Source organism: Ambystoma mexicanum, chromosome 8 (assembly GCF_040938575.1).
Source record: "Ambystoma mexicanum isolate Mex_15411 chromosome 8, UKY_AmexF1_1, whole genome shotgun sequence".
Taxonomy (NCBI): domain Eukaryota; kingdom Metazoa; phylum Chordata; class Amphibia; order Caudata; family Ambystomatidae; genus Ambystoma; species Ambystoma mexicanum.
The window spans coordinates 632,440,331-632,463,594 of NC_090929.1; the positions used below are offsets into that span (position 1 = coordinate 632,440,331).

Below are 23,264 nucleotides of genomic sequence, written 5' to 3' on the forward strand. Positions count from 1 at the left end.
ACGGGAGGTACGATTGAAGCCTGTTTTCAATGATTTTTCAATGTATTCCATAAGACTCTGCTCCTCCTTTTGAGTTAAGGAATAAATCCTTTCTGACGGTAGTTGAGCCCCTGGTACGAGATCTATGGGGCAATCATACGGCCTATGTGGTGGCAGTGTTTCAGCAGCTTTAGCATTGAATACATCACAAACGCTTTCGTATTCATTTGGTAAGGGAGAAGACGTGGTAGCCCCAACTGCGGGGGTATGCAGTAAAAGCGGACAGCATGGGTTGTGAGAGGGTTTAGATTCACCCAAACAACAATTCTCACAGTGTTTAGAAACAAAATCCACTTCTCCAGCTTGCCAATCGATGACTGGATTGTGTAACACCAACCACAGAAGGCCCAAGATCACACAGTATTGTGGTGCGGTGATTAGGTCAAACCAAATGATTTCAGTATTTCCATCTCCAATGACCATTGTAAGATCAGCTGTGCATTCAGTGACCAGTTCTGAAAGCAACGTGGTTCCATAAACCGCACTTGCTACCGCAGGGTGTGCCTTCAATATGACCGGAATACCCAGGCTTTTAGCAAAGTCATCATCGATGTAATTAGCAGTCGCCCCGGAATCAAGTACTGCATCAGTGACCCATTCCAAGCCTGGAATGGTACACCGGGTCGGAATCAAGAAAGGAGGCGACCTTACCGAGTCCGTAACATGGCCACTCGGTAGTATGACTCCCTCTACTGCCGAGCTCTGGCGTTTCCCTGCCTTTTGGGTTTTTTGTTACAAGAACGCAACAAATGCTCAGAGGATCCACAGTAAAAGCACAAGTTGTTCTTTCTTCACGACTCCCTTTATTCGGGTGTCAAAGGAGCCCTGATTGAGCTGATTTGCATGGGCTCCCCATTACTTGTGTTGGAAACGTGGTTGGTCATAGATAAAGGTCCCACTTAACCTTCCAACAATTGTGTCCCTAGCAACGTGGATTTGTTGGATGAGACCAAGACCATCTGCCTGCGATGGCCCCTGATGAGGGCTATTGGTAGAGATCTCCTCTGTGGTCGAGACTGAGGTGATTGGTGTGGAGAAGTCCTGCTCACCCTCCTGTCCAACAAACTGCTCCACCTTCTCTAAGATACTTTGTAGTGTTCTTCCTAACTTCCTTTAACCACTAGCTCCGGAGAGTCACGGCAGCTGCTGCAGACTCTTGCATCATGCACTTCTTTCAGAGGTAGTGCCGCACATTCTTCCCCAACCATCCGATAGATTTCCACATTTGGCAAATCGCCACAAAACTCCACAAAACTCTGGGAAGCCATCTGCACTCAGGCCCCATTCCTCCCCTCTATTTCCTGCAGCCTAACATTGCCGGATGTCAACAATAAGAGGTAGGGAGGCCAACAACAGCCCTGGACCTATCCCTCCTGCCATCTGAGTTGGTGGAGTTTCTCCATGGGGGAGTTCACTAACATCAGCAGAACCACCAAGATCACCCCCATCATGATCATCTATAGTGTAAGGGACATCAGATTGTGGAGGACAATATGGATGATCATAGCTATCTTCCCAACCTATATTGTACTGAGTGTCTGTGTCTGCTTCCTCCTCCACAAACTTCCCTGCTGAGACAGCCTCCCAAAATGTCTGTATCTTATCAGACACTGGCAGTGTCATTGGAGAGGGAGACGGTGCAGACAAAAGGGTGAACGTTGGTGAGAGACCCTTGCAAAGGAGCTTCCTCAGGGGTAGCAGGATGTACCTTACCCTCTGTTCATCTGCATGGCTGGTGCGGCAGGGATGGGTATGGAGGCTGGGAGAGAGAGGGTGGTGGTGGCTTCACTTGTGATGGAGGAGCCAGAGATGTGCAGTTGTAGTTGTGCAGGGGGCAGTGTTGGGCAAAGCTGCACGGGGGTGCGTGTGGTGATGCAGGTGGTCACGGAATGGCTGGAGGTGTTGTCTCAACGTCAAGGCCGCTAGGGTAGCAGGACGTACGTTACCCTCTGTTCATCTTCCATGGCTGGTGCGGCAGGGATGGGTATGGAGGCTGGGAGAGAGAGGGTGGTGGTGGCTGCACTTGTGATCGAGGAGCCGGAGATGTGCAGTTGTAGTTGTGCAGGGGGTGGTGTTGGGTGAAGCTGCAGTGGGGGTGCGTGTGGTGATGCAGGTGGTCACGGAATGGCTGGAGGTGTTGTCTCAACGTCATGTCCTTTATTCCACCAGCATCAGTGTTGCAGAAAATGACAGCACGTGTTGGAAATTCAAATTGTATAGGTTAGTGTCTGTACATTGATGGCTCTGAGTGTGCCTAAAGTCATGTTATTTGGAGGCCACTCAGTCACGCCAGTGTTGCATTAGGTCCTGCATATCGGGTTTATATAGCCATTAACTGGATCTCATGCAGCTTTGCTTGTCCAAATTACCTAGAGGCTAGCACATTGTCCTCAACATGGCACTTCATCGCTGGTACTAGCCATATTGTAGGTATGTATCTCACACATGTCAATTGATGATGTACAATTTTTCTGTGACATTTCAAGAAAGGGTTCTCAAATACGAACCATTTGGGAACTGCATGTCCATAAGGTTCATAAGGGCCAGGTAGTGATGGAGAATACTAATCTACAGGACCCTACTTTCTATAGTTTGTGATTAATTAATTTATTTTGGGCAAACCATCTTATAAATCATTTGTCACATTTTGGCGAGGTTTCCTTGACTTCCATGCATGCACATGCACAGATCTTCTCTTGTCATACTGGCTTTTGTGGTCTTCCATTCATTGATCATGCTTGGCGCCACATGTCCCTGAATTGAACGGCTCATCGTGTGTGAAAGGGTTGGGTGAGACATGAGCTTTCTGCTTAGGTCTATGATGGACAAAACTGCTCTCGAGATTGCATGGGGTCGGATGAAAACCTTACTTTATTGTGTACAACATATATGGCATTCTAATCTACTCACCACAGGCTGCAGGTGCTCCAGCTCCTACTTCCTGACTCCTGGTGTCCTCCACTCTGGTCATGTCCTGAACGGCCAGTGCCCTCTCCTCTCAGGACTAAAGAAAAAGAAGCACTGCAGGGGGGTAGACAGGGTACGGCCTGAGTGGGCAAGGCACACCCACAATCTGTAAATGCCCACTCAGCAGCCCTGTGTGGGCATTTACAGATGGAAACGTCTCTGCTGTGGGACCAACTATAAAGTGTTCCCTCCAGTGGCCATGAACTTCCGTTAATGTTCAGCCTTGAGAGTCCTGGCATGTCCCTTGAGGTCTTCAACAGCTGCTTTCATAGTTCAATGAGAAACAGGTGAGTGGGAAACCACACCCTTGCCCAGATTGACCTTCTGGCGCTGGGTGCACTCCCAGGAACTCGTTTTGGTAGGAAGTGGCTAAACTGGAGCAGTGCCTCCTTGCTGTCTTCCTCTTGAAGGACTTTCAGCTTCTGCTGCAACAAATCCACATCGTGTATCACCTCCTGGTTTGCAATTGGCTGGTCACATTTGCTAATTAGATGCTAGAAATGGGTGACTTTAAATGGATTAGAAAACCCAAAATGACCACTGCAATTCTTCTTGTTTTGCATACATGCCGCAACAGTCATTCTGAATACAGCAGAAGTCTTCTCCCATAGAACGCACAGTCATTCTGAATACAGCAAAAGTCTTCTCCCATAGAACGCCAAATGTATACATTTTACATATGTGGAAATTACTCTCATAACAATTGTCGTGGTAAAGTCATAAAGTCAAAAGCTCAGATCTCTCCCTTTGTAAACGTAAAAACCGCATACATGTTTTTCACTGAAAATCTGCCAGCCATAATGAGTGGGAGATTCGTGTTTCAAACTTTAATCTTTCAAACCTATAATGACATGTTAGGGAGAGTCTGTTTCCAGGCCATGGAACTTGAAACCTCTAATCAATAAGAAGCTACAACAATACAATTAGTTATTATTTGTGTTCGGGCGTGGGGGAGACACTTTTTGTTGCAATAGCAGAATTTAAGAGGCCCTGGTTGTGATTGTAAAAAACAGCAGAAGGGATTAATGGAGTAAGGAATTGCAAGCCAGCCACCCATGGAAAGGGCTCCCGCTGCAGTTTGTGGATAAGCTTTCTTGAGTAAATGTTGTGAATTGCCTTTCTATTGTTGCACGGTCAATGCCTCTGTGGTTAGTTGGACCTGGCTCAACTTATGCGGTTTGTTGAGTACCTTTTGGAAGGGGTTGGCCGGGGAAAGGCTCCTGGCGACCTTGTTTTTTCTTCAGCTTCTTTCCTGTTATTACTTCAACCACTGTCTTTCACTTTCCCATGTCCTAAGAATATTAAATAATTATGAACCTAATGAAGACAGGTGCTGCAACAGTGCACCATGCTTGGCTACAAGGGGCACTCCAATAGATGCCAGCCGGTACACGAAGGCAGGCAAAGTGGTGCCATGTGGTCAGGTAATGGTTGCAGACGGACCTACATGATTACCGCGCATCAGGAAATTGCAAATCCGAAAAGATCAAATCGTAAAATCCTGTTGCACAGTGATCACATAGATCACTATCTGCCATCCCGCATACCCCTACCCCCACTTACCTTTTTCAGGGGCACACACAGAAGTGTGCCACCAACTATTCTGTCCCCCTGCAGCGCCAGTTCCCTCCCACTAAGGTGGGCCAGATCTGGCACTGCAGGGTCCTTTTTTCTATTTTTTGTTTTCCTTATTGTCCCCCACTTTCAACATTATGGAAGCAGAGGACACCCCTGCACACCCCATAGCCGATAATGCTGAACAAGGGGTGCGGAGCACACCTCTGCAAACCCTGTTCCTCCTGTTCGCCATTATGGTATTCTATTTTTTGGTTAAAGCCGAATGCGCAGTAAATGCACATTCAACTTTTCTTTCTCAATATTTTCGGGTAAAACCGTTGCAGACTAGTTCAAATTAAATACTGTATAGTGTTAAAAAGCTACTGGGGACTGTGCTTTTAGAGTTAATTGACAATTAAATGCAAAAGACCACATCAAGTGTATTATGAACGCAGAAATAGTTCACCCATGGGCTCTGGGGAGGAGGAGCTGAGAAAATAAAATAATAATAATAATAATGCTCAGAAAGGTATGAGTTTGGATCATTAGCATCTACTTCAGACATAAAATAATGTCATTTTTTTTTTTTTTAAAAAGGAGCCTTCCCAGCTGAATGTTGCAGAGTACTTGATTTGCTGACTCAAAACAAGTACCATGCCAGATTGTCTCAAGAGGGGATGTCAAGGGCTTGCACTCCAGCAGGACCGTCAGCATAATAATCAAAACCACCAGTGAGGAGTTGACATCTGGTGAGGGTGTGAAAGCTCTAGCTTTCTTGATCTGCATTCAATAATAAAATGATGCACACAATTCCATCACAGAAAGGGTGATCTTCTAAACAGACCCCCACTTTCCAAAAGCGTCATTCAAAAAACATAGTGAACATGTGTGCCCTGCTGCCTCAGTCTTGTGATCTGCAGCTACTACTCTTCAGTGGATTAGCAGGTTCAGAGATTGTATGTGCCCTGTTTGACAGCTGCTGTGACATATGTTTCATTTAAATATGCACCTCTGATCCAAAACTATAATAAATGTGATGCACTAACTATTTGGTGGCAGGGGGATCTCTAAGAATAATGATAGTGAATGATAGTACACACGATTATTAAAGCCACATCAGATTTGTATCATGCTCATGCCAACCCTGCAAGCTGAAGCCATCTATGGAAAGTTTATGTGGATTATAGCTAGTCAGCAGGACAATAGGCCGGAATGCTGTCTCTCTTTCATCCTTTGGGAAGTTCAGTAATACCTCACCAGCCCAGGAAACTCTCATCAGGAAGACCTCTGGGAATCGTGCTTCAAATACCTCACAAACAGGTTTAGTGTAGGATGAACAGGACCATGGGAAATAAGTTTGCCTGAGTACATAAGCAACATGGGTAGAGCCAGGTCAAGCTTCCTTCACAAATGCATAAATGTTACTATGAACGGGGCAGCGAAAATGTTTCTCAGGCACAGGTATAGCAAATTCATTGCCTCTGAAAGCTTCCTCCACATATAAGAACAGCATGATGTGACGAATCTGGACAATTCATCCCTTATCCCCACAGGAGAGCACAAGACCACCACTAGGGGTATTGGCAAGTGGGACCTCACTGGGAGTGACTCCGCTCTAGGGGACAAAGACTCCCATTCCTAGGAGGAACACTATGTCCGGAACATGCTTTCTGCCTACATGGGGATCTGAAAGACTGTTGCTAAGCCTAATTTGAGTTATAGTTGAATTATAGTTACATACATAAAAGCATGTGGAACTTTGATTTGGAGAGAAATTCCTACGTAGGCGGGAGAGTGACTCCTTCGCAGCGGTGAGCCTCTGTCAAGAAGACCTCCAGGAAAGGCAGAGGCATGCTAGACTGTGGAGCCAGCGGTGGTGTGGAGATCGAGAAAATTGCTAGCCGGACTACAGAAGCCAGGTGTCCTGACCGACCAGGAAGCCAAGGTCGGAAGAAAGATGGAGATACGGAAGCAACTGTCGCATCTGGTGGCACGCCTACAGGGAAGCCGTGGTGGTTCTGGGGCTCAGTAACCAATGCTGAGTCCAGACTGGAGAGGGGAAGCAACAGCAGGGAAGCAAACGCTCCTGAGGAGAGAACAACATTAAGAGGTATGAACTTTGATAATCAAGGCTGGGGTAGCCAACAAGGTTATGGGAGCCTGATAGATCAGAGCAGAGAGAAAGCAAGCCTATCAGAGGGCCATAGGGTTTCTGAGAGCACAGCGAAACTAAGAGACTATCAAGGCTGGGGAAGCCAGCAAGGTTATTGGATCATGATAAGTCTGAGTGGGCAAACACCCTATTTAAAGCAAGTTGCAACAAAGCAAATAGAAAGCCTGAGCACTTTTGGGTGTCCTGAGAAACAAATAGACTGTAACATTGAAGGCTGGGAGAGCCATCAGGGTGGCAGGAATTAAGTAAACACGAATGATGCTAAGGCCAGACCGAGACAGTAAGAAAATAAACCTGTCAGAGGACCAGGGGACTTTGAAGAGTAAGAGAACCATGAAATGTAATAACTATAGAGAAAGAGAACCTGGAGGGTTTCAAGAACATAATAGAATCTGGGGAAATTGTATGAGAAAAACCCTCATTTTCCTGGAGAGGAGAAAGCCATGTGAGAGATAATAACCTTTGACAACAGAACCTACAGAGAGGTTGTGAACTGTGTTTTTGGACACTGACGGACTTTGCACATAAGGAAAAGAGATCCAAATGAAGCCAAAAGCAGAGACCATTGCTCCGGCCTCCTTCTTTTTCCTTTTTGTTATTCTTCTAAGTAGTAGTGCCAGTTACTTTCTAGGCTTTGGACTCAGGGCTGTTTATTTTCAGACATTGACCAGCACCCTTAGTTTTAGTTCCATTAGGCAGGGCATGTCCCTCATAGCGGTAGATCTGGATAGGCAAAGGTCAAACCTTTTGCTAGGATCAAATTACTTAATATTCTTGAATGACCTTCCAAAATGTTCAATTAGTTAAATGCATCACACTGTAAGATTCATATACCATCAGAGGATGCACATGTGTTAATTGCTATGAATTTACCCCCAACAAGCACACATTCTCAGCTAGCTTGCTTGACTTGTTTTTATAACCTGCAATAGATAAACATAAACGTAGACTGGCATACACTGGCAAGCACTGGCCATTATTGTTCAGCATTGATTGAATCGTTAGCACAACAATTGGGAAATCAGTTCGGTAGTGTTTCTTTGTTAATGTTCCAAAAGGTACAAGGTATATGCTTCAAACTATGATTTAACCCACATACAAAGTATGGCAACTTTGTAAGTATTGTGTTGACCAAACTGAAGCAATAGTTTAAAAGCTGCATGAATAAATACACTTCTGCTTGAGAGCAAATTCTGCAACAAATCAACCATAGAGTCACTTCTAAGAAGCGGCCATTTCAGTATTGCTTAAAGTGTTATATCAATTAGGCTACTAATACTAATCAAAAGGTTTAAGACATTGGGCCTCATTACACGGATGGCGGTGAACCATGGCGCTATTAGCGCCATGGTTCATGCCGGTAAAATACCGGCACCGCCTTGGTGGAAAGGGGAATTACCGCCCTATTCCAAGGTTGGCGGGGCGGTAATTCCCCCTTCCACCATTGCCCTTCCCCATTCCCATTTTTGCCCCATAGGGCTCTATGGGAATGGGGAAGGCGCTAATTACGGTACCGCAAATTGCGGTACTGTAATTAGCTCCCTGGTCCCTTTGCGGGTTGGTTTTTAACGCCTGCAAAAAGCAGGCGTTAAATTCCCCAACCCGCAAAGGAACCTCGTAGTTAGGGGGTAAGGATTTACCGGTACCGGTAAAATACCGGTACAGGTAAACCCTTACCGCCATCCGTGTAATGAGGCCCATAATGTGCTGGAAAAGGCCATTCAACTCCTTGTTCCTTTGAGGTTTCTGCGTTAGCTGACCCCAGACGTTCCAAGATAGATTACCATGAATATCACATGCCTAGGCTGTCGTCCCTGGGCCTAATCAGACTGTTGTATCAATACTTCTTCCTGCTAGGCCTGTGTGTTTTTACTTTTGTGCCAGATCATGTGGCAAGCAGCCCTGACCTATAAGCACTATGGCTTGAGGCAGGGCATGATTCAGCCACTTTGGCTAAGATTGGTTTACTTTTCTCTTGTAATCCGGTAATTTATAACAGAGGGACATACCTGCTGTTTGGCACTCCTTGCTGGCCAGCATACCTTGCTGACTAGCACTCCTTGCTGACCAGTTTCCATGAACTGGCCCTGATCGCACGCCAAATCCACTCTCCCATCGCTCAACTCCTTTCCTCATGATCAACTAACTCAACCAACCAGGGCTCAAAACCGTGTGGTCTTCTTTTGCAGCAAGCTTAGAACGTCAGGAACACCCACCTGCTCCCCACCAATCAAACTGACAAAACTTGAATCGCCACCCTGATCCACAATTCACTTGAAAACTGTTCTAGCATACTTCAGGCCTACTCCTCTGATTCCTTCAAATGTATTTAATTTATTTATTTAAATGTGTGTACTGCACACACATTCCCGTAGGCCTCAGGGCACACAACTTAGCTACATGATCCCTCTGCAGTCTACCTAGATCTTTTTCCACCTCTATGCACTATCGCCCCGCAAAATGGATCCCTCTTCAGGTTTCGGCTAGTTGTCTTTAAATCTCAGCTCAGACTCCACTCTCTACCCGCCCGAAGGCATTTTCCCACTTATCTCCTTACTGGGCTTTATGCTCCCTAACTCTCTGCAGCATTGCTATGCCATGCCCCTGCACTACTCCAGGCTGTTGCTCTTTTTACTTACTGCCCCCTCACTGCTGAATTCTGTCTACCCCTGCCATCAAAGCAGGTCAGCCAGTGGAAGTGTTTAAGACCAGATTTAAGCTCCACCCGCAAGCCTGCAAAGGTGCACACTCCCCTCCTCCCCCTCCATACCCTCCCCACAGGCCATCTCACTGCCCAAACCTGATGTAAAACAACTGTACATGCCAATTCTTAAAACCACTGGTGCAAGGCAGACATGTATGCACTATCCCCACATTACACACCTCTCCACTACCTACATATTCACTGTAACTGTGTGACGGTACCACCTGTTCCATCTCTGTACAGCACTTCTGGTCAAAGGTGCCAACCTTTTCAACCAAATAAATTCAAATAAACACAAATGCTGCATGATTGTGAAGCCTTCATGATGTTAGATGACTCCATCAAGTCCCCTATGAAAGAGGAGTGGAGCATAAGGATAAAAATATCCATCAATCAGATGTGTTAGGAAAATGAGTCTGAAACCTGGTGGGGGCTTTAATGCACTTTGTATTAGGGATTGCTAGACGTTCTGCAAAGACCAAGCTCGGATGTGTTACTTGCAGGAGAAGAGCAGTCTTGTGTTCACCCCTTTGTCAAGCAAGTCTCTAGGAAAAGTACATTTTATATATGGGTTAGAACATGATGTGTGCTTAACCCGTCTGGCCCAGCAACCCCCGCTCCCCTTAAATGTTATAATGGGGTACATCTTTAACAGGTCAAACCACAACATTTTTTTCTGGAATTTTTTTGTACAGGCAACTTTTTTGCATATTACTGCATACCGTCGAGGAATCATGAACAGTTGGGCCAGAAATTGCCAAAGTAAAACAGAGTACCAATAAAAAAAGAAAGTTAACTATAAAATAAAAATCCCCTCTTTAGTACACCCTTATGCAAGGATTTTCACACAAGATAACTTTGCTAAAGTTTGAGGCGAGGAGGTGTAGCTAGTTCTCTTAGTGCAAAAAGCATAACAAGACCAGCCACCGCAGCGCGTATGTGGGCCCCGAAGACCGCGCGGACCTGTTTCTCACATAATGTGACTCGCAGTGGGCCTGGTTCTGACCAATGCATGCAGCATAGGCCATGGCGTGCGGAATATAGTTCTGCTCACGAACACCATGCAGGGTGTGTGCCAAAGGGCCCTTGGCAAAGATGGCAACGTCATCACCACCGTGTGTCTCTTGCTTAAGAGGTACAGCTGATTGTGCCATGTAATGAATATGACCTGTGGGAAAGAAAATGAGAAACTGCCATGAAATAAATTGCACTGGATCTAGTGTTTCATTTTGTTCATTTTAAAGAGATACTAAATTGTAACAAAAAGTGACAGTGAAAGCACACGTATATAGCAAAGCTTCACCGACTCAGCATATATATACTCTGTCTCGCATTGACGGTATGGTATTGTTTATTTATGCAGCACCTATACACAGGCAAGTGTTTCAAAGCGCTCAAGGAGGGTGGGAACACGGGGGTAAAAAACCAACAGTCGGTCAGAGCCCTTGAAGATCTGAGACGATAATAGTCTGCACAGGCAGAGTAAGTGCGTAAAAAATACATTTAACAGTATGGGATACAGCAAATAGGCCTGACAGCGATTCTGCAATTTTAAGAGTGCAATTAGGAGTGAAGACAAGGGAGAAACAGACAGAGACAAGGGATAGGGATAGTAGTAATTGACTAGAAGACTGGACTGAACACAGGAGACCATTGTGAGAGGTGCTTTCCCAGTCGTATTTGCTGATGGTTTATCCGAGACTGGAAGTGACACAGAGTTCTCCAACCATTTTGAATCCTAGCAAAAACCCGTAGGAGTCTGTCAGCTGGAACGCGATTTAAGATTTGACCACTGGCGTAGCAGGGCCCCCAGTTGCCAGAGCATCCTTCTCTGGCCCCCAGTGGTGTTGGGCCCCCCTAAAAGAGACCACAGTTACATGCTGCTTTCTCCCTTTAATCACCATCAGAAACATTGCTTCCCTCTCCAACAGAGTCGCTTGTTCAGTGCAAGCGCACTTTGTTTCTATGTTAGGTGTAAGATGTATGATTTGATTCAAAACCCTACATCTTTCACCTAGTGCAGTCCAGAGAAGGATGCTCTGGCAGCATGGGCATCACTTCCATTAGGGGTGAGTGGTGGCCCAGGCCGTCCCAAGAGTCTCTGATGCAGAATATGCCTCTTCGAGGAGCTTCGGGTGGGGGCTCAGCAGGGCTCACTGGTGTGCCTCCTCATTTTGTTACACCACTGAATTTAGGTAAACCGACCAAGAACATTTTGTGACAGGAAAGCCTGTTTTACTTACAATTGGTGTTCAGCACATTGTGGATCCACTTGCCTTCCTGACAGTTCCTACAAATGGATAACTCATCAAACATTTTCCCCACAACAAGGCATCCAGACACACAATGTCTGCCTCTCAATATTTATTGGACACTCGCACCTTCCGGTATAACAGCTCTGATGGTAGATCCATGCTTTATTCTGCGCATTCCTGTGCAATGTTCCCTTCAGCCCTCTGCCGAGAATAAGAGGAGCTGAAGTTCTTGAAGACCCGCCTCTTCCGATCTGCCGATGACTCTTAACCTTGGCCCTTCTTTGAACTCACCAATGATGAACTGCTGCAAGCACATTCTGTAACTCCTGCTCCTTCCCTACCTCCCCTGATTCACATTCTGATGCACCCTTTGGGGCCGATTCGTGGAATTTCGCACAGAAATCCCGCAAGCAATTTGTGTCGAGTAGGAAACTGCGCGAGCCTGCGCGAAGAAAAATGCGCGCCATGCGTATTCATGGAATTGACAGCGCTAAGTAACCGCATTCGCAAGTTGCGCCCGGAACGCCCCTGACATGTCCACACGCAAAGCATGAACAGCTAGAACAGCTATCTTTGCATGCTCCCCTGGGCGCAAATACATGCACCCTTCAAAAAGTGCATTGATTCTTCTGTTGGCAGGCCTGTGACTCAGGGACCCTGCGCGGGGTCCCCTGTAACTGTATCCGGCATGCCGCTAACAATAATCGCAACTCGGCAATAACTCAGGAAATCTGCATGCAAACCCACATAAAACATTCCTGCACCCTGCTACACTGCTTACGCCCACCCCTAAATTACAGCGAAACTCCGATTGAGTACACACACACCCTGAAATCCGACATGCAAGCCCACCTGCATGCTGAAAATTCTACACGCAAGTTTACTTACTCCTGCTTTTGGATGGTGGATCATATGAAGGACTTGCGTGGTCATTTCGCAGCCGAGACATTGCACAATCAAATCCATGAATACATCTCATGCTGCACAATTGTGGGGGTGCGAGGGACTGCCTGCGGAACTCCCACTTTTCTGCAACTTCTTCCCCATTTTTGGTGTTCCGCCCCCCTTCTCAGCCCTCTGCGCAAGCCACAGTCATGCTTTGCTTGGATTCTTGCGCAAGGCCCTTGAAATCTCGCACAGACATGCGGAGCCAGCGCGAACTCCACGCAAGTCCCGGGAAAGTACAGCACAGTCGATTCCATGAATTGACAAAGGGGGATTTGCACACATTTGAGCGCAAGTACCCTATTTTCTGCACCGATAATTCCATGAATTAGCACCTTTGGAAGCAAGTAGCAGATTACAAAAATTCCAAATAAAATGACATTCAAATAAAGATAACAAGGAATTGTTCATGTGGGCTTGTGTCTGCTAATCACCTTATCTTCTTTATGCATAAAGCTGAATGTGTGTATGTTTGTCCAGCTATACAAATCCACACCGTCGAACCCACGGCTACCAAGTTTTGCATGGATTCCTCATTTGTCTGGGCAAGCTTGAAGTCCATTTTTGGATGCAAAAAATTCACTCCGTAGACACCCTCACTTACTAATGCTCACCCGATTCACTACAGCAGGTACTAAAAGGAGGCACAATTTGGAAAAATGTCTCAAGCAAAATGTTTAATGTGTTGGTTATTCCCTTGAAATGTATTACTACTGTATACAGTTCGAAAGTATTTATTAAAGCATTTTTAAAGGGAATACATTTTTTTTATCACCCCACTCCAAATATGTGAAACGGCAAGGTTACAGTTTACTTAAGTTCATTCACAAGAAGAGGGCACAATCAATCAATCTTTCTTGGACATTTTATCAAATGTGCTAATGCCATTAAGTGACTGAAACATGCTGCAGAAAAAACGAACATCACTTGGAAATGCTCCATCTGATTCAAAGCGAAAATCAATATCAAGAGCTTCTGAAACACAACAACAAACAGCAGCACGACTTGCCGACCAGACGATAAGAGCAACTTTCTCCAGGGCAAATGAGATGCCAAAGCAAACTGAAGCAAGACTTGCTGACATGAGGTCAAGAGCAACATCTTCCAGGACACATGAGACACCAGAGCAAACTGAAGAAAGTCTTGCCGGCAAGAGGACAAGAGCAACATCTTCCAGGACACATGAGACACCAGAGCAAACTGAAGAAAGTCTTGCCGGCAAGAGGACAAGAGCAACATCCTCCAGGGCACATGAGACACCAGCCGATCAGGAAACGGGCAATGCCTGGTACCACAGCTAGTTATAAATGTGACTCATGAATCTATTGGGGGCAATGAAGATGACATCTTCATTGGAGACATATGTATGCTACCTGAAGTCTTTGATCAATCTAACCCTGGCATTTATTTTACCAAGTAGAGGAATGGATGTGATGTAATTTCACAAAACCGGGGGAGACCCCTCATTTCCATCCCGTTTTGTCCCTCAGCTCATTTTCTTTAAAACTTTCACAAACTTACCATCTATATTTGTTGTGGTTCAAAAAATCACCCACAAATGCGTCAAAAGAAATTGGCGAAAATGCCATTCAGCAAACCTCTGTAATACCAAAAAATCCCTTGAAAAGAGTCTATCTGCCATATCTTCCACAGTGCAGGCCCTTTCTGAGGGATTCTTGTTAGTCACTGCATGATGCCATGTCAGTCACAGTTGCCATGGTGCAGGAGGCGGATTCATCAGTCGGGCCAGGGACAATAGCCCATGGGACCCCCCTGCTCAGCCTCTCTCACCTCACAGGCAAACAGCCCGGGCTACTAAGGGCCTTCCATTGAGATCTTGGGCCTCATTACAACTCAGGCGGTAAGGGGTTTACGGCGGCGTAAACAGCGCCGACCCTTACCACCTGAGTACGAGGTCCCTTAGCGCCATGGAGGTTTTAACACCTGCTTTTAGCAGGTGTTAAAATCCATGGCGCTAAGGGACCATGGAGTTAATTACGCCACCGTAATTTACGGTGGCGTAATTAACGCCTTCCCCACTCCCATTATGCCCTATGGGGCAAAATGGGAATGGGGAAGGGAAAATGGGAAAATGGGGATTTACCGCCCCACCAAGGTTGGAATGGGGCGGTAAATCCGCCAACCACCATGGCGTAAACGTAGTTTACGCCATGGTGGTAAAGTCACGGCCCAGGCGGTAACTTACCGCCTGGGTCGTAATGAGGCCCCTTATCTCTTATCTCTTACAGTTTCAGTTGCAGACCATTTACAACTGTGGTGATTAGTGATGTTAACAGGTAACTGGCAGTGACCAGTACTGTAGTACTTTTTTGTTATTACAATTCTGTAAAGTTTTATTAAGATATGATTTCTGGTGGATTGGACATTGGGGAGGGGGACTTGCTGAACTAGCTGCAAGCAATGTGAAACAATGACCCTTTCACACATTTTCACCTTGTGTCTTTAGCTTTTTTGTAGGTTCTTATTGATTTTCCCGCTGAAATGTGTATGCTTCCATTCAGGATGGGGAAAATAATGGTACAATCACATGGCTTTGTTTTCCATTTTTGGAGGAGTGGAAAAAGTGGTGGTAAAAGTGTTTACCGACATGTTTTATGCCACACCGAATTTTGTATAATTTGGTAGGCAACCTTGGAGAGCAGAGCAGACTTAAAATGTGTGCTTGCCCTTTCAGGTCCGCCTACCAAATCTGCTTGTCTTTCCATCAGCATGTATTTTTAGGCTGCTGGAAAATCAATTGATTCGTTTGGAATCCACCTGACATTTACACCTGGTAAAAGAAGGCAGATTCCAAAGCAGACCATTGTGGGTGGCTCACACAATCTTTAATTGGAAGTAGCATTTACACTTTTTCTGTTGCAAAGATCAATTTGGCGGCAGAGAGACGTTACGTGTAGCACTACACATAGGCGGCTCCCTGCCACCAAATTTTGGCCATTTGCATGGCGGAATGCAAATGTGCAGGGCACTACATGCTTTCCACAAAGCCATCTGTATAAAGCAGACTATTATTTCACATCTTCAAACCCAAAAATGAGGGAGTGTCGGAAGCGGCTGATCTTGCATCGGTGCGGCTTGCGGCTTGTGATGGAGTCACGCTCTGAGTGACGCTTCTAGGTTCTCACCTTGTGAATAACTCTGTTGTGGCTTCTAGTCTCTGGCTCTTGGCTGTGTCAGCTGTGCTATATTCTGTATGCAGTCATAGAGAGACTCTGAGGACTATTCGAAAATGGCAACTCTTTTCGAAGTATCAGACAGCCAGCAACTCTGGATTTCAGAAACCGGCGTTAGAAGAGCGGGGACCGGCGACCGGTGCTGAGCTAAGCGCAGTTCTCTGAGGTGAGATGGAGCTGGGGGGGAGCATTTGTATATTAGAGCTCCAAGGTCTGGCATTTTTTTTATCCTCTGTTCCTGGTGGTCCTACTTACTGACTCCGACTTATCCCTTTCCCGCCCTCTGATACATCTTGTGAGATGACTACAGGCATAGAGGGCATACCTGGTTGTATCAGGCCTCACTTTGGCATACGGCTTTGGACAAGTCCTCCAAGTTAAGAGATAAGGGAGAGCCCACCAAAACATTGAGTGCCGTTATTGCCCAACAGTGAGGGCAAACGGGCACCCCACGAGTGGCCCTCTGCTCTCATATTTGGCTTAGGCCTGTATTCCCACAGAACCTTTACAGAACCCTCACAGAAGATTGTATGAGCCATTGCGTTTGCATTGGAAGACAACGCAGTGCAACCTAGCTTTGCATCCTGTTCCCGCGCTTTGAAGCCACTCGCTGGTATTAAGCACGTTATGGAAGAACTCTTATAATTGTCAACTTGTATGAAATGCAGCATTGCTTTCTTTAATATTTATGTTCTCATCACTTATAATTTACTCACCACATTGTGTAGAATATTTGCCCTGAAGAAGAGTTTTTTAAACTTAAAACACGTGTTGGCATTTTCTGGCATTATTAAATCTGCATTTTGCGCACTTTGCATGCGATTCATATTTGCGAAAAAGTTGACAAAATACCAAAAGCAAAACGATCAAATAAACTGATGTGTTTCGTAGGGTACAATTTCTATAACACAAAGTGATCAACAATGACCAGATAGATTATGGGCAGTGAGGGCAGACACGAGTGCCATTTGGCAGCAAACTAGGATATTAATAACTTAATAAGGCTTAAGGAGAATCGCCTGTCGTTTGGTCTCTCACTGCAGCACCACGGATAAAAACTTTGTAATCACATCCTAGATCCTCAGTGCGACAGACCACCAGTAAAAATTATCCTCATAGTTCTTGTTTCTTTCCCCAGTATGGGCCGAAGAATGGGATATTATGGCTGCTAGCATCCCATAGCAAATGCCCGGGTGTGAAGGGTGATGTAGCAGAGCAAACATGGGTAGCTCTTGCCATGGAAATGAGAGCCAAGCAGAGCCTCTTTTCCATTTCCATGGCATAGGTGCCTAAGAGGGGCAGGCAGGGCCGGCCTTAGCAGCAGCAGCAGCATCATGGGCGAATGCGCCACATTTTTTCTATACCGTCTCGCTCCGGTGCCTCGCAGGGAGCTAATCACTGGAATAGGACACTCATGCTAAGGCAAACCGCTTCACTCCCGCGTCAGAGCAAGGAGGTAATCATGTGAATAGGGTGCTGATGCAAAGGCACCCTATTGTTATTAAATGCGCCCGCCACTGTGGGTGCATATAATAACAAAAGGACGCATATAATAACAAAAGGGCGCCTGCCGAACCTTCTCCCACTACACCAGCTAAGGGGAGCCCTTGAAAGACTCCTCAGAGCTGGCGTGGTGGGGGGCTAATGGCGCCCTAGGGGGCATGGCACCCCGGGGGGCCTTGCCCTAATGGGGCATGGGGCGGATACTGCAGTCATGTGAGGCCGAAAGTCTGCGAACTGCAATTTTGGAACTAGATAATGATGTGCAGGGGAGAGGGCGGACATGGTGGAGTGAAGAAAGGGTGGCGAGGTCTGGAGGCAGGCCGACAAATAAGGCACTGGGGGATGGCACACTGCCCAGCAACTTTGGACATGTGCTTGCATCTGTGAATAAAGCCTGCTTTTATGCAAAGCTGATGGGTGCTGTGGATTCCCTGCTTATAACGCATAGGAACTCATATTGGAATCTCCCATAATTTGATGGTGGGGAACTGTTTCGTTTTCACTTTAGTATAGACAGGTCTTCACTGCCAAATCTTCCTCATTTGCATGGCAGAGTGTGAAAGCTGAGTCCACTTTGCCGTACAAACGGAGAAAATGCTGCCTGACATGTATGCATGACAGGCAGTGTTTACAACGGATTCCTATGGAGTCTGCCTGCTTTTTTTCTGTTTCAAAAGCCAGCGTGCTCTATAGGAATCCTCAGCATTTGTGCCGCCATGAAAACCCCTGGCATTGCAAATGCTGGAGTATTTGTTTGGTGGAGAGAAAGGGGGCGGCGGCAACGTAAGTTGCATTCCGCCCCTCCTCGCCACCATACAAAAACATGAAAACGAGCTGTAAGCGAAATGCATAAAAGCCTTACTCCAGGTTTTCGGCATTTTATTTAGAGTACAGCTCTACAAAATGAGCTCCCTGGTGTCCCCCTGCATGCCTTTCAATTTGGGAGATTTCAAATCACTGCTTGGACCCCACCAATGCATTTGTGAATTTGGCACCCCTCCCCACACATCTCACGTTGCAAGGCAAAATCATGCCCAGGAAAACACGGGCAGCAAATCCCTTTTACTTACTTCCCTTGGGCCCCCAACAACATTTGGCAGGGGTTGTATGACAGAAATACAAACTTGCCAATGTTACCCTATAATTTACCTGAGCTCATGTCATATACAAGTAAGTCATTGGAATGTGTAATGTGCATACAGAATGAAAACTTGAAAGTGATCAAATCTGGAGCTTATGGTACTCAGGTGAATGTATGATTTTAAATTTCACAATGTATCGTGTGGCTTAAAATATTAGAGTGTATCAAAAATTTAAATAGGGATATTTTATGAACCTAGTACGTGACTGCAGGAATTAATTGTATTACCTGAAAATATGTACTCCTCTTTTTTATAATGTTTTTATAATGTTTTAAACATGTATTTAAGAATGTGTGTTTTTGAATTATGTTCTTATGTGTTAAAAGGTTTCTTTAACCATAATAACACAAATAAATAAAAAAAAATCAAAATGAAGAATGAAAGTAGCACAAGTGTGTGTATATATCTAAATGCACGGGGTTGTGTGCATGTCCATACCATATTGTGAGACGGGGAAGGCGAGCGAGTAGATGGGGAGTGTTTAGTGGAGCACTGTAATGGGTAGAAGAGAAATGGTTCCTGTCGCAAGCAAGCAAGGTACTTGGGTTGTAGAAGGCAAGTTTCTTTGGTTGCCAACATGTAAAAATTAAAGTTACACAAAATCCAACAAATATACACGATTGTGGTGCAATTCAATGATATTCAACCATATTAAATGGAGTAAACAATGTGGTTTGCCACCTTAGCATCAGTGCCAGATTGCCAAATAATGTGCAGAGCAAATGTAATCAAAGGCCCATACTCAAGGGTGAACGATTCGGAATGGTTAACCTTCTCATCAAGTGGCCACTTTCACTGACACCGCCCACCCCCCTTACCAATCAATTTGATCTCCTTTGGTAGGATCATCTTTCCATTCCAAACGCCCATCCTCTCAGTTGGCGCTGTTTGCTAATTATTCCAAGAAACAGATTTCAACTCTCCCCTGTCACCGAATTCAAGGAAAAGATGCCTTCGAACAGCAACCAAAAGAAGGGACAACTCTGATCCCTTCCATTAAACAGCAAGCCTATAGACTAAAGTGAGCACAAACTAACTTTACTGTGTGGCATCTGTTCTATTTTCTGTTCTATTTTCTGTTGGAAAATGCTGCCAAGTAGCCCATTCAGTGTTTTGCTAACTATTTTGACTACATATTTTCCTGCTTACATTTTTTTAAGTGTGTTTTATGTCATACACAACAAGGTCGTTTTATAAATAAATGTTGGTGATTTGTGAATTCCAAGACAACGATATCATTTCAAGGATCAGATGATATTTACAATTCGCCCGCCTAACATTCTTATGGTTTATGGTGTCATTATAATGTGCTACCACAGCTCTCATATAGCATGCATACTGACACAATCCCCATAGGCGCTAGGTGGGCATTGTGCAGTAGTGGTGAACATTGGCAATGGAGGGTACACATATACCCCCGAATGTGTGTGATCTTCAGAGCATTGCAAGGGAGTCTTAACTCGGAGATGAGGGCTCAGGGGTTGTTATGTTACGTTATGTTACTCCCTGCTCACTGTGCTCAGAGAGGCACTGCTTCACCTCACTGATGAGGTCCAACAAGGCTGAAACACGCGTATGGGGTTGCTGTTGGTACTCTTGTTCAGAGAGGAATTGCCATAGCATTTCGGTGCTGGACTGCCCATGTGGGCGGGACAAAGACTGATATGCAAATGGATAGTTCCCATCTGTGAAAGGTACAGTGAGCAAAAAGCGTGTGCTGCAAACTCTCATCTCGGAACAGGTTATCATGCCATGTTCTTTCTGGAGAGTAGCGCCTGCTACCTTTTTTGAAATGTTATGTTAACTACATTTATTGAGCGCTGCCTTCACCAGCTAGGGCATCATGGCACTGAGAGGTAAGCTATGTGGGAGCCAAAAACAAAGCAACAAATAAACTCTGAAGAAAGGTTTACAGGGTGGGTCCTCTATCAAGGCTGGTGCCCACCAAGCTCTCATTGTGTGCAGCGTCTAATGGAATCAGCGCGGCAACACACTGGCTGTCTATGGCAATGATCCATGCTGCCTGTACCACGCATGTGTGTCAAACAGCCACCGGTCCTTGGCACAGCCGCATTGTGGCTAAGATGGCAGCCTCCAGGGCCTGAGGGTGGCCAAGCAGGAAACACAGAGGATGACATTCCCGCAACCGCCAGTGGGTCCACCATGGAAGGAAGCCATGGCAGGCTGAAGGTGTAAGCGCTATGCCACATACTGAGTGACATCCTACGCAGAAGGCCCTCACGTCGCTTGGGTTTGTTAACTTGAACTATGGACCATTATCGCACAATCCAAGCAACAGAACATGGCTTAAAATAAACCCTTTGCCCCCTCTCTCACTCCCAGTGCCCTCTTCCATGGACATTTCTAAACAATACATCACAGAGGGGTAAGAATGAACTCTGTACCGCAAACCCTGCACTGAAATCTACCCCAACATTATAAAATCATTGCAATATAAGCCCAAGATGGTTTTATTATCACCAAATTAAAGTACTTAAAATTGACCTGTAGACACAGCAAAGTAGGCAACATTGCTGAAAAGAATGAACTTTCATTTTCTCATGCATAGTTTCATTTGCTACACCAAGTGTTTATTGTTGCTGCGTTATCTTTCTTTTCTATCATTTTTCTCCCAAATGAAAGCATAACCAGATCCAATAGCATCATTTTTTATTTAAGCAATAAGCCCCGAAACGCGGGGGCATTACGGAGTCAGGTAATGCCACGGGGCCCATAGCTATAGGCCCGAGTGAAGCGAGGGATTCCCGGTCGGGTAAAGCCCCGGCGAGGGCTAATCAGAATGTCTGTTACATTCTGATTGATCCTCACAGGGTACTAATTACTGGAACTCCACTCAACTATCAGCAGTAGCTATTGCAACCAAGATCGTAAGGGCAGCCCACACATCTGGAAACAAAACATATTTCTTTTTAAGGGGAATATGTTCCAACAAAGAAAACCTTTTAACTGTACACAGGCCATCAGTATTGTCTTTACCACAGCTATGCTATAGTCAAGTAACCTACGAGTACGTTTTTAAATAAGATATCATACACTGTGAACTGAATCCCTTCTTGAAACTCCCAATGTTGTTAGATAAAGCACCTCATGATTAAATGATTGCCCAGGATCACACACTCATTAATTTACTCTGCTTAAAGCCACAATTTGATCCCAGTCTGAAATGTTGGCGTTTGGCCACATAGCTAACTGGTACTAATTGGTACTGCTATGTGTTAATGGTTATCTTCCTAGGGCTATAAGCGATTACTTTAAAAGTATACAAATCACACGACAAACCACCCAAACAAAATTTTAATAATGTTGGGAACAAGTTAAAGGAGTATAACTATAACATTATTTTCTCTGTTCATGAATAAAAGGCAGCGGGAAAGCCAGGATTCATCAGAAATGGGGCTTTTGGCTGGAGAAGGCGGCGGGTGTCCTCTGTGATCTCAGAGCAAAGTATCAGAGGAGCTGTTTGTAAAGCTTCCTTGTGCCTTTCAGTGGATTGGGAGGAGCCATCAGCCCAGCAATGGGAAGAGGACATTCTGGTGGTGAGAGGTGCTAGCCAGGTGGCCCCATGTAGTGAAGGGCACCATGCTAGAAAATTAGAGCCCAGTGCCACACCACCGGCATAGGGAAGCCCCTGATTCTGGGGCTTCCACCCAGTGGTGACACTCTCAGACTAAAGGTTACCATGCCCATCCCCATTGTGTTAAAGCATCCCCTTTCCTTCTTTGTGAAATTAATGTTCTCTCCCTCCAACCCTAAATCCCAAGAGTCAGTAAAGTCAATTACACCACACATATGCTTGAAAATAAATGCAGATTGACACTGCTTAGTCTCCCAGTTTCATTCGTCTTTCTTTTTAAAAGTTTGGTCTTAACAATAAACCTGCAAGTCTCCTTCTGTGATTCCATTCATTGGAAACTATTTTTTATGCTGAGCCTCCCTCGCCTGCTCTCTCAGCAGCTCTACTCCATGAACTCTGGGCACGAGCTACAACAGGGGAATGGACATTCTAAAGCTAGTCATTCAGACCTCCCATTGCACACACTTCTCACCTAAAACAGCCTTATAGACTGAGGGAGTGGTCATTATCATGGGATAATGACTTGCAATCAAGTTATGGCCCGAGGCAAATCCGAGGGTTATAAACTGGGTAAGGGTCACTATCCCAAGCAATGATGATCCCCTCCGAGGTCTATAAGACTATTAGCAGAAGGTGGTAGTAGGAATACATTTTGTGGAGTTTTGGTGGTGAAGTTAAATCGGTTACTTTAATAGTGAGAAAAGCAAATAAACAACTGAGTCAGTAAACTAAATCTGGTTTTATGCTGTAGTATTTAAATAACATGGCTGTTTTCATAAATTAAGCATTTTATTTGCAACTTGGCTGAACTGGCACAGGTTTAAAATAAGCCTGCATTAGCTATAATGTGAAAGTAAACACTCCATAAGAAAGTGAAAACGTTTTCCATTGATTTAGCTTTCTCTTTCATGTGTAAAAAGAAGGCTGCAGCAAAAGAATGGTCTTCCCAGAGAGGAACTGTCCTGTTGAAAAAAAAACACGCCTGTAAATTGCATTGTTGTTTCCCCTGTCTTATTCTGAAGACAGGATGTACCAGAAGTTATTTATTTATTTATTTATTTATTTATTTATATGCGGGAGAAACAATGCTCTTTTGATCACAAAAGAACGTACAATAGATAAGAAAGCAGATTTCACGGAAGGCGGTGAGCTTCTTACAATGGGGTGAGTTTAATGGACATTCTGACTAG

General features: G+C 45.2%; 1 protein-coding gene across 1 annotated transcript in view; it reads right to left on the minus strand.

The window, feature by feature from the left end:
* Positions 1–10,237: 10,237 nt before the first annotated feature.
* The window catches only part of LOC138473638 (alkaline phosphatase-like), a 279,429-nt gene continuing 266,402 nt past the window's right edge, over positions 10,238–23,264 (minus strand). Inside the window, exon 11 of the mRNA XM_069612170.1 lies at positions 10,238–10,608. Coding sequence (XP_069468271.1) covers positions 10,337–10,608 — 272 coding nt within the window. The 3' untranslated portion in view covers positions 10,238–10,336. The remainder of the gene's footprint in view (positions 10,609–23,264) is intronic.